Source organism: Pteropus alecto, unplaced genomic scaffold (genome assembly GCF_000325575.1).
Source record: "Pteropus alecto unplaced genomic scaffold, ASM32557v1 scaffold14, whole genome shotgun sequence".
NCBI classification, from domain to species: domain Eukaryota; kingdom Metazoa; phylum Chordata; class Mammalia; order Chiroptera; family Pteropodidae; genus Pteropus; species Pteropus alecto.
This window is the reverse complement of record NW_006436810.1, coordinates 18,555,034-18,566,728: the sequence shown is the minus strand read 5'-3', so window position 1 is coordinate 18,566,728 and position 11,695 is coordinate 18,555,034. Positions and strand designations below refer to the sequence as shown.

Below are 11,695 nucleotides of genomic sequence, written 5' to 3'. Positions count from 1 at the left end.
CGCGATATAATTTAACAGAATTGTGAACGTAAAACACTCCGATTGCCTAGCAAGGCTGCCCATCAACACCTCCGGCAGGCCCCGCAGCCCGTGTTCTCCCTGCCCCGAGGGTCACAGAGGGAGGCTGACGTCAGGAGCGCGCTGCTCAGAGCTCCCAGGACATGACTCTCTTCTAGTTTTAAATACTCCGCTTGCGGTTTGTCACCAATTTTAGCAGATTCTTGCCTATGGCTGTCCCAGTGAGGAGGTGACATCTACCCCTTGAAAGAATATTTAAATGTAGAGCTTGCCTACGTGGGAGGCTATGGCCCCGGCCGGGGAGAGCGCCACCACCAACAGCAGGTGGACAGGCGTCAGCCGTCGTTGGCAATCACCACCCACCGATGCCTCTGGATCAAGAGAGGGCAAAGGTCTTCAAGGTTTGTGTCATCCTGCGCCTTGATCCCTGGAGCTGGCGACCTGTGCACTCGGAGGCTCTGCCTGCTCCGACGGGAGCTCCGTGTCAGCATCCCAGCATGGGCGCCACTCCCTGGGCTGGGCACCGAGGCCCGCCCAGCCCGCACCGGGCCCGGGCCCGCACGCGGGAGAGGCAAGCGCCCAGGCAGGACGAGCGCGAGGCCGCCAGCCCGCCTGCTGTGAGGCCGGGCCCGACGGGCCATGGTCACACCCATCCCCCGGGAAAGGACGATGGCATCCTGGCCATCCTGCCTCTCTGCTTCGCGGAGTCCACACGGACACAGAGACGCCTGCTGGGGGCGGAGGTGGCGCCGGCCACACACGCAGAGGCGATTCGGTCCTCTGCCTCGGGGCGCACTCCAGCTCTGCGGTCACACGCGCGGCGCCTCCCCCAACCCTGCAAACTCGCCGCGTGCGCTCCACTGCCCTCGGCCGGTCCGCAGGCTGGGCTCTGCCCTGTGTCACCCCGCACCCGGCTGTGCTCAGTGGCCGCGTCCGGGGTCCATCCCCCGCCCTGTCTGTCTGTCTGATGGCGTGCACCCAGGGTGGGTGAGGTGGCACCCCATCTCCCGAGTGAGACGCTACCACAGTGAAAGGCTTTTCCTGTTTGAAGTGAACGTTAACGAGACTCACCGGCCTCCTCGCCTTCAAACACTTGGTCAGATACGATTTAACTCTGGAGGTACTTTTTGGGGGTTACTGACTTCCACAAGCCCGTTTCACAGCGTGCTGGAAGGCGCCTGCGGGCTCACACTGCTTCCATGGGTGCTGTGATTACCTTACAGCGTCACCTGAGGGACCCCGAGTGGACAGACGACAAGCAAGCTGTATGTAAGACGTACCGGGACCGGACAGGACCCGGGCTAATTAGTTGCAGAACGGATTTTTATCGACCTGAAAATCAAGGACTAATGTAAAGGTTGAAACGATGCATCATCCTATTTAAGATTTCCCCATTTCAGTCCTCTGTAGATTTGAAAAATTATTTACATCCTAATCCTCTTTTGAAACAGATGCACTTTATCCAAATGCTGGCAAAAGTAACTGGGAATTTAATGTGCAAAGCTGACGGTTCATTTGGAGATAAGAAAAAGCCTAGTGAGGCGGCCCGTCGTGGCAGCACCGAGTTCCAGCGGCTGTCAGACTCTGGGCACGCGTGGCCCAGAGCTCGGGACAGCTGCCACCTGCTGTTCCCTCCCATTGGTGCCGAGACACAGCCAGGGGGGAAGAGCCCCCCGTTCACCCCCCAGTGAGGACTCACGCTCATGCCTTCGAGTCCAAGGTAACACACACGGCGACATCGTGAGATGCTGCCTAAGAGGCCGACTGACCTCATCGGGGCTGGAGGCCTGGTAGGTGCGGTTCTCGTCAGTGAAGTCTCGGTCCGCCTCCGCGTACTCGGTCTCCGCGGTGACGCCGGCTCGTGACTCATACACCGGCGTCACGTTGTGGCACAGCGCAATGGCCTTCACTGCTTCGTGCACTCGGCTGCTGACACTTTTTCTAACTTTGGGAGCTGAAGGCTGGGCTTTTCTTGGTGGAGTTGAACTGGTGCTGTTTCCACCAGTTGGGGAAGGCAGCTGTAAAAGATGGAGCACCACAGAATCACAGATGAAGCGGTCCGTACCGAACTGCTAACATGCGCTGTCTTTAAAGGCCTGTTCGCCAGGGGGGCGGGGGCGGGGACAGGCACACGCTCCATCTCTGCCTTGCTTCTGGCCATCTCCCCCAGGCTCTATTCCTAGAATAAGGTTTTTTTCCATCCGACACTGCAAAGCACTTTGATACCTCCCGGGTGTCAAGTATGTCACAATATTTGCTATAATACTTAAAATCGGACCGTTTCCTCTCACTAGGTTCATTTTCAGTGTGGCATTAATCTGCTAGGTCCTTAATGATTCCTGTTTATTCACTACTCGTAAAAACTGTAAATTAAAGAACAGAACGGAATGGTATCCCATACTCACAACTGCTTCCATTTTTCTCTGAAAAAAACACTCTACGTAGCGCAGTACGCGCCCTCCCCTAACACAAGTCAGCCTGTACCGAGTCCCTGAGCTCCATGCCTGCTTCTATGGGTCACACTGCAAGACGGTGTCACCGCGTGCTGAGGGAGAATGGCCCCCGGGCGCCATCTCAAAATCCTGGCCCCTCCGGCAGCCGCCCACTCAGCCCCGCTGCCTGCTTGGCTCTGCTCGCACTCAGCTGCGCTCGGGTTCACTGCACCAGCCACTCGGATGAGACTGTATTATTCACCTCCTGCTCGGGGGAGGGGGAGGGGACGCTGCCCCTGACCCCGACAGGACTGTCAAGCATTTCCTGAGTAACTTCGGAGCCGCTCGTGACAGTCCTCCTTAGAAGCCAAGTGTGTTGCTTTCACATGGGGTGTGCCGAGCCGCTGAGCCGTGATCTCCCTGCCCATCAAATTACAGTGCTGCCTAATGGAGGGTTTACTTCTCTGCTCAGCTGGCGCCCTGTCAGCGAGCGCCAGACCCACATCTGCGAGCTGCTCGCCCGCTGCCGGTCCAGCAGAGGGACGCGCTGGCGCCCGCCTTCCGGACTACGCTGTGCTTACTGACGGCTGCACAATGAGATTTCACACGGATCCCATTATAGACCGTGCCCTCCGTCACTGGACCCTCCGGTGGGGGAGCAGAATCAGGCCACAAAGACTGTGCTGCCGTATAGGGACCTCGCGGACCACTGTCCTCTCAGCTACGATGCAAACACGAGGAAGACAGCTTCACCTAGGAAGTCCTGTCTAACCGGGTGCTCAGTGGAGAGCTTTCAGAGAAAAAAATCTTTAGGTCCTCTTAGATAGAAGTAAATATATTTGCTGTTGTTATATGACTCATTTTTCTGCTTTTTCCTAGTAAATTCACTTATTTGAAGCTGTTCAAATCACATTCGTGAATAATATAATTTTTTAAAAAATAGATGTCACCTGGCACCATTTCAGTCCGGACACAGATACTAGGCGAAGGAAGGCTTCTTCTATCAATAAATATTCCAGGTCACAAAACACTTGCATTGAAGTACGTGACATTTGAATAAATAAAGTGCTTGGTTCTAAGTGTTTGGCAAGTCGGTGCACTTGTGTGTGTAAACATCACATGGAATAAATATCTACGCATGTGAGATTTTTTCATTTGACAGCATCTGAAAAGTAAAGTCTATGGCAGACCAGAAACTGTCACAGAACAGAGGGGAGGTTTTCACGAGACCAACACGGGGCTGACGACACACCTTGGGTCCCTCAGAAAGGGAATGGCAGAGGGCCAGTGCAGTTCTGTCCAGTCTGCAGAACCAAGCTGGAAACAAGGGACTGGACACACGAGCAGCCTGCCAGCCTCTGCGGGTAGATCCCCTGCTGCCCCCACGGGGGCCCACGGGGCTAGGACTGTGCGCGTGCGTGGTGTGCGCCTCTGCGGCCCGTATGCCTGGTTGTCGTATTGTGCATGACTGGCCTCCACAAGTAAGACAGCGAGGCAGGGCACAGCCCGGGGAGCAGCGCAGCCAACGCGGGCTGCGGTCCCCTGCCTGGCCAGGTGTCCTGACTCTGAGTCAGAGACTGCCAGGCACGGGACCGGTAAGATGAAACCCAAGTGAATGAACATACACGCTATGTGTGAAAAGAGCTACAGAAACCGTGGGGCTTAGAAAGCGACCCCCGGAAAGTGGCCTCTGTCTGAGGCCCTCTGCCGACCCCAGCAGGATCTGTGCACACGCACTGGCCGACGATCATCAGGAGCCTGGGAGGCCAGGGGGCCGCAGGCCACAGCCACGGCAGGGAGCCTGCTGCCCGTATGGTCTGGCTGCATCCTGCAGAAGCAAAGCGCCCCCCGTTCCTCCACCCCAGACAGACTGTGAGGCCCTGGTGATAAAGACGAGATTTAGGTCATGCCGAAGAGAGAGGCCTTACCTCCTGGACACACTACAGACTGACAGGGGAAACGACGCGACATGTGGGCTTCACCTCAGAGCAAGTTGGTGGTGGAGGGTGCGGGGGGGCTGGGCCTCCCACGTGTGCTTACTGACGGGGGCACACACGAGGGTGGAGAAGGAGGGCTCACGCACAGTGCGGGCCGACAGGCTGTTAAGACGCCGGCCCGATGCAGCGCTCTGCTCTGCATCCCTCAAATACTGCTACTGAAAGATTCTCGCAAACGATTCGCTAAGAACGTTCACTGTGAGTGAGTCATTTGAGGTCATATGCCTTCTATGGTTCTATGACACAGGAACGCTTATTTAGAATTTAAAGCAACCGAAGAGGTTTGGTAACGTACAGATGAGCAGGGACGGGCTCAGCGGGGGCCGGCAGCCTACCTGCAAGCAGGAAGCCCTGACGTGGCTCTGGATCTCGTCCATCGTGTCTGTGCCGTAGGACACGGTGCCCAGGTGCAGCCGCTTAAACACCATCTCGTTCCGGGTGAGGGTTCCTACGACAGGACAGTGACACAGCAAGTAAGTGCACGCCGGTGGCTGAGCGAGGACACCATGGCGTTGGAGCCCGCACAGTTCGTGCCCCGGGGCTGGTGCCCCTCACCTCTGAGCACCCCTCTGCCTCCACAACGTTCTACTCCGTGACGCAAAGTCTCCTGAAATGTCACGTGCCTCTCTTTTCACGTTACCGCTGGGGACAAGCGCATCTCTTCTTCGATGTCATTAGCTCTTCAGGAACTTTCGGTTCCATGGAACGTCTGCTCCGTACCTGTCAGCTCAGACCTGCATGAGGTGCGCGTGCAGGCCGGCCCCATCCCGGAGGGCCGGGCAAGAGACCACAGGGCGCAGCTGCCAGCTTTGCGGTCACACACGAGCACAGCCTAACCGGATGTCACCTGGACCCCAATTGGCATGTCTAGGTTTCAGAAAAACCTATTTTGAAAATAGGTTCTCAATGGATTTTTCACGGAACGAAACCGGACGCATGTGACGCGCAGCACGGGCTGGACCAGTGGAGCGTGAGGGAGCGGCCACGTATGCTCAGGTCGCACTGGCCCCAGTGGCCGAGTGCAGGAGGGTCACTCGGGGCCACCAGCCGGCTGGGCCCAACACCAGCACTGGCCTCTGGGCTCCTAGGGAGGCAGTTGCAGAGAGTGCGCGGCGGGTCACTGTTCTGAGAGCTTCCTATGACACACACAGGCCAGGGCGGGGCAGTGGCATCCCTGGCAGGCACTCAGAGATGACGCCTGGTGAGTTTTCTTTAAAAGTGGCACACAGATTCAAGATGCCCTGCTCTAGAAGGAGACCCTAAATGCTGTATACACCTCACTCAGCAGAGACACACAGACGACTCATGTGCGCGTGTCGACGGCTGGTCTCACAGGAGCAGCGTTGGGGGGGCACGCACGGCCGCGGCGCCGGAGGGGAATGCAGGGCTGTATCCTGGGCCTCCCGGCTTATTCTGCGGCACGGGAGGGTGGTCCACGACAGACGGGGCACCAACGTCAGCAGAATAACAACACAGCCGGTCAACGACGAGAAAGGCTATCTGCCCACGGCTACAAAACACCCATTAACGGGTAACTGATTTTTGTTTCCTGGGCACACGTGATATTCTGTTAGTAAGAGGGTTGATTTGGAAGGAAAAATGCTGATTCTGGATGTCTTATTATTGTCAAATGTCCCCTTTCCTGGCAACAATGGCATTTAACGTGCAGAGATGCTGCCTGGGAGCCCGCAGTGGCACGTGGGCGTCGCCTTGCTGTGCGCGTGTATGCGCGTCATGCTTGTCGAAACCCGACCGACCATAAACGTTTGTTCCTGGACCCACAGCTCTGTCCCCTGCTTTGCCAGGACCACGCCGTCAGGATCCCCGCAGCGTCGCAAGGCGTCTGAACGAGAAGAGTCTGTCCTCCCGCTCGGCTTTTTCCAAGAAGGTCCTGGAACGGGTCCCTTGATTCCCGAGAACGTCAGCACTGGCCAGCTCACTTCTGCAGCTGGGGTTCTGAAAGGGGCTGTGCGGAATCTGTGGCCAGCTAGGGGCCCCCGCTGCGTCTCCACATCGGGAACCACTGACTACTTTTTGATGCCGTTGTAAATGGGATTGCTTATTTAATTCTGCTTTGATCACTTCGTTGCTAGTGTATAGAAACGCAATTCATTTTGGTATATTGATCTCGTATCTTAAACCCTTACTGACCTCACCATTTATCGGTTCTAAGAGATGTTTAGAAGATTCCTTAGGCTTTTCTGTACCAAGATCACGTCACACACAAATGCCTAGTTTTACTCTCCTTCACGACAGACATGCTTTTTTCTTTTTTTTTTTTTGGCGAGAACCTGGAGTGTCCATAGCGGCATTATTCAGGAGAAACAAAAGCCAGAAACAACTCCAATGCCTATTGACTGATAGATAATGGTAAAAACTGCATCCATCCACACCGTGAACCTTATTCGGCAACAGATAGGAAAGAATTATGACACACGCTGTGACGTGGAAGAACCCTTAAGACGTCATGCTGGGTGAAAGCAGCCAGGCACAAGGGGACACAGGGTGTGTGGCTCCGCTCATGTGACAAGTCCGGAACAGGCAGACCTACTCAGGCAGGAAAGATAATGGTAAAAACTGCATCCATCCACACCGTGAACCTTATTCGGCAACAGATAGGAAAGAATTATGACACACGCTGTGACGTGGAGGAACCCTTAAGACGTCATGCTGGGTGAAAGCAGCCAGGCACAAGGGGACACAGGGTGTGTGGCTCCGCTCATGTGACAAGTCCGGAACAGGCAGACCTACTCAGGCAGGAAGGAGAATGGGAGTTACCTCCAGCTGGGGGCGGGGGGGCGGGATGACGCTGGCGTGTACACGCTGGCTTTGCAGAGTGATGACAGCGTTCTCGACGTGGACCGTGTGACGGTGTGATGGCAGTTATGCCAAACGCTAAGAGAGTGGCACATCGGATGGTCTGCCATTTGAAACAAACAACTGCTGCATCTGCTAAAATTTCTAAGTTGCTGAGTTGCTAATAAATCACGTTTTAAGCACTTTAAACTGATATATTCGAATGACTAGCATTTCTCATCAAATGAATAAATAAATATTTGTGTTATTTTGCCATTTGAATAAACGTATTCCCATCTTGTTGGATTAAAGAAAATGAAACATTTATGTAAATATTCCTTTAGGTGAGTGGTGCATATAATGTCTTAATGTTTTAAGATGAAAGCTGACAATATTTTTTTAAATTCCAAGGGTTATTTCGCAGCTGACTCTAGAACTTCCTGTTTGGTGAGCAGGAAGGTCAGGGCTGGCCTCAGACTTTCTATACCTCTCGTGCAGCAGGTGATATGGTCAGATTAGACCAGCTACTAAAGAGTCAGGAACGCAAGCTTATTTTTCAGATCTTAAGTAAGTGTCATGGTTTCGACCAAGAGGTAGTTTCTACAATTTTTGTCATCTTGATATAGCAGAAGTTAACATGTCCCAAACTTGACACGTGGCCAAGGGGTAGGACTGAGGAAGGCAGAGGCTCAGAGAGCCACCAGGTCACAGCGTCCTAATGCCCTGGTCATGATGGTGGCTCCATGGACAGAAAAGGGCTTTTGACAAAAGGTTTGTAATTCATGAAAGAAAAAAAAAAAGCTGTAGCTCTTCAGTAAGCAGGATTTTTGGACTACACTGAGCAAAGCGGGCAAAAAGGAAATTAATTTTCAAGGAAGAAGTCCTGCAGGCATCATCTCGAGGTGGTGACAGATGTGACGCACAACCACAGGGAGGAGGCCTCGTCGGAGCAGCAGATGCGGAGCCGTCTGGTCAGATGTTCCTGGACGGGGCTTTGGCCTCGCACCAGAGCTCACACCGCGGCAGGAGAGCGCAGGGGCTGTCCCAGAGATGCGCCAGGCTGAGGGCTGCCTCGGGACCGTGGTGCTCCGTGCCACGCGTTCGGTCTGAGCACACCTGGGGGGCGGCTGGGCGCCCAGGCTCAAGGACAGTGCTGAGCGGCTGCGCTGGCAGGACCCGTGCCCTACAGCGGCAAACGCCGTCGCCGTCCTCGGGCGGGTGGGCCAGCGCTGCACAGTTCGAGCCCCGCCCGTGGGCGTAGCGGGCCACCCGGCACAGAGGGCGCCGGTGCAGGAGACGCAGACGCGATCGAGCGCAGGCCCCGTGGCTCTGTGGGTAACGGATGCTGCGGTTAAAATCGAGTCCCAGGAAACCTGTCGTTCCGCGTGTTTTAGAGCGGCTTTGTTCTACGTGGGGACGGCGGTCTCCGGAGCGGGAGTTAATGTCCGGCTTCTACAGGCTGCGCCCCGAGTTCCGTTCTAAAATTTATGAGTTCTCTGCAGCATTGTTCTTTAAACAATGGCACTGTCAAAGGCCACCGGTGAGAAGATTCAGGTTCTCCCAGCGGATTAAGTACAAACGGCCTGCCCTCCGGTTTCGGCATCGCTTGCTCATTTATCACATCACGTCTAGTATTTCTGGTCAGTGTCGATACCCTCTGCGTCCCGGCAGTTAACAGATGTCTCCTCTTGTCGAATGAGTTACTTTATGTTTCACGCACTGGCGGCCGCAGATGTGTCACTATAGCAACATCGTTAATCTCAGAGCTCACCGGAAACGCGCACTCCAATCAAGCCTAATTACTCCACGTTGCTTTCTCGTCCGCGAGGAGGAAGCCGCAAGGCGGTTACTGGGGTGCTGCACCCTGCTGCACGTCCCAAGAAGCTGAGAGATGCTTCTTGTAAAAAGCTTCCGGATGAAGCACCAACCGATCCACTACCTGTGGGAGCGTGGGGTCCTCTGACAGTGGCTCTCCCTTTGTCACTTGAGCTGGACCTCAGGCCACTCGGGTGGGGCCTGCGAGCTACGCTCCGCCCCTCCCTCTGACTCTGAGGGCTCCCCCGAACAAGCACCGTCTGCAAGTCGCTCTGCTGGACGGTGGTGGAGGTCACCGAGGTGACCACTAAGACCGGACCAACGCTGACTTCCATCCTGAAGGGGCGAGTGGAGAGCTGCGTTGTTTGTGACCGCTTAGGTTCCTGGAATGCGCACGAGTGAGCACCAGACACGTGCCCGTCCCACAAGGGCGTCAGAGGCACGGAGGGCAGCCTCCGGGGACTTTGTGGAGTCTGACCACGCAGTGCGCTTCTGTGTGCTCGGCCGTCCCAGATCCCTCCCGCTGTGTGGACCCAAGCAGACCTCCCTGGCTGAAGGCAATGGCTTTGCTCAGAAGGGTGAGGGGATTGGTTGGCCAGAGATCACACAACGAGGACTCAACCCAGGTCTGCCCACGTGAAAAGCCTGCGTTTACAGTCGAAGTGAGGATGTGACTGAACCCTATCTACCTGCTCGCGGTGATAAGAATGACAATCAGCCCCCCATCTGCACGCCTACCAGCTGGGCAGGGTGGCCCCGACACAGTCACAGCAACACCCCCTCCTCCGAGCGCCCTGGCCAGTGACCCGAGGCCAGACACCCTCAGGAAGGAGGAGACCAGCCCTACATATGTTTTGTTCCGGTTTCTTTTTAATTACATTATATTTTTACTGCTATTCTAACAGGCGTTTTTAGAATGAAGGGTCCCAACTGTTGCGGGTGCATAAAAACGCAGTTTCATTTTGATATTGAGTTTAGACGTGGAACCAGGCTGTCTCATAATCCTGAAAATCTTCCTGATGGCCCTTTGGGTAGAAATCGCTGTTTGTTTCCTGGGGCAGAGTTCGCGTGTCCTGCTCTACTTGCTTTGGCCCCTGAGTGTCCTGACTAGAGAGGCCCAGGTCACCGGTCTGGGCGCCAGTGGGCACCCACTGCTGGCGCTGGGCAGCTGGTGGCCGCACACCGGCTCTGGACCAGGCTCTCTTCTACATTCCGGGGGTGCCCTGCAGGGGCCATTCGGGTTCGGGTTTGCTGTGCTCCCCGGCCTGAGCTCCAGGAACGCGTCTGTGTCTGGACCCTCTGGCGGCCCTCCTGCCTGCTTTCTGTCGTCGTTACCATTTATTCTTCAAGCTTCCCTCCTGTCAGCTGCGGCGGCAGCAGGGGAAGTCCGAAGACCCTTCCTAGGCCGACCTTGACCTGAGCCCCTCCAGCTAGTCCACCCTCCACATCCCACAAGGACAGCCCAAAGGAAAGCCGCATAGTCCTGCAGGTGGACCAGCCTGCTCTGCGGCGGACCTGTGGCTTGACCATGAGGCTGACATCGGTGGAGTGTGACCTCCACCTCGGGGACCGCGGGGCGTCTCTTGGCTGTGACGCTGGGCTGTCCTCTCTGTGCCTCCAGGTTTGGCTGTCGGGAACGGGCTTGTTCTTGAGGGAGCTAGGCCGTTACTTTCATCTGAAAACTGCCACTTTCCTAAAGGCTTGTCTTTAACCAGCTGATTTCCGTCCTTGATCGTTATACTGCAAATATTTTTTCTTCTTTTAGTTGCGTATCATATTTCTATTTCTTGTCTTATTGCAACAGCTATAGTAACGAATGTTAAATCATGCGTTAGGAGATTTCTCCTCTTCCTGACTCTAGTGAGGATTTCTCTAATATTTTATTAAAAATACTGAATTTTACTGAAGACATTTTCTTTACCGTGTTAATACAAATCTTCATTCATTTCTGGTTCACTAATAACTACTAGAAATTTAAATCATAAAGCAAAATTTTCACCCTTAGATACAGCTTTTATTATACTGCTGGGTTCAGTCGTCTTTCATTTAGTACATTACACATGAACAAGAATTCTCCAATGAAAAAAGGAAAAAGCCAAAATAAGGACAAATAGAATTTGGGGCATGAAAACAGGGTACAGAGGAGCTTACAAGCACCATTCCATAAAAAACAAGCAAATTTTGCTCTTAAGAAGCCACCAAAGAGGTATAATAAAGGCAGCTGAATAAAACAAAAAACAACAGTAAGGGTGGAGAAAGTTCCAAATATAGAAACACGTCACTTAAATCTCTAAGAATTTAATATTTTGCTAATTCTGATGATACCATTATATTAAGATGAAGATAACTTGTGTGTCAGTTTTCAAGAGCAGAGTCTGAGAAATTCTAAGTATGAATCAATAGTTACACACACACACCCCCATAAACCTCAGTGGACGCACACACACACACACACACACACACACACCCCCATGACCCTGTGCGGACGCACACACTGCGGCCCCTCCAGGCGCACACGCATGGGCGGTACCTGTCTTGTCCGTGAGCAGATAAACGAGGCGCCCCAGCTCCTCCGGGATGGGGCTGGTCCGGACGACTGTGCCAGGAATGTTCTCGTCTCTCATGACCATCCAGCCG

General features: G+C 54.3%; 1 protein-coding gene across 1 annotated transcript in view; it reads right to left on the bottom strand.

Annotated features, from left to right (window-relative positions):
• The window catches only part of ATP9B (ATPase phospholipid transporting 9B (putative)), a 181,745-nt gene that overhangs the window by 40,438 nt on the left and 129,612 nt on the right, over positions 1-11,695 (bottom strand). Inside the window, exons 19-20 of the mRNA XM_025048153.1 lie at positions 4,783-4,895; positions 1,602-2,036 (exon numbers count right to left, since the gene is read on the bottom strand). Of these exons, the coding sequence (XP_024903921.1) occupies positions 1,602-2,036; positions 4,783-4,895 (548 nt within the window). The remainder of the gene's footprint in view (positions 1-1,601; positions 2,037-4,782; positions 4,896-11,695) is intronic.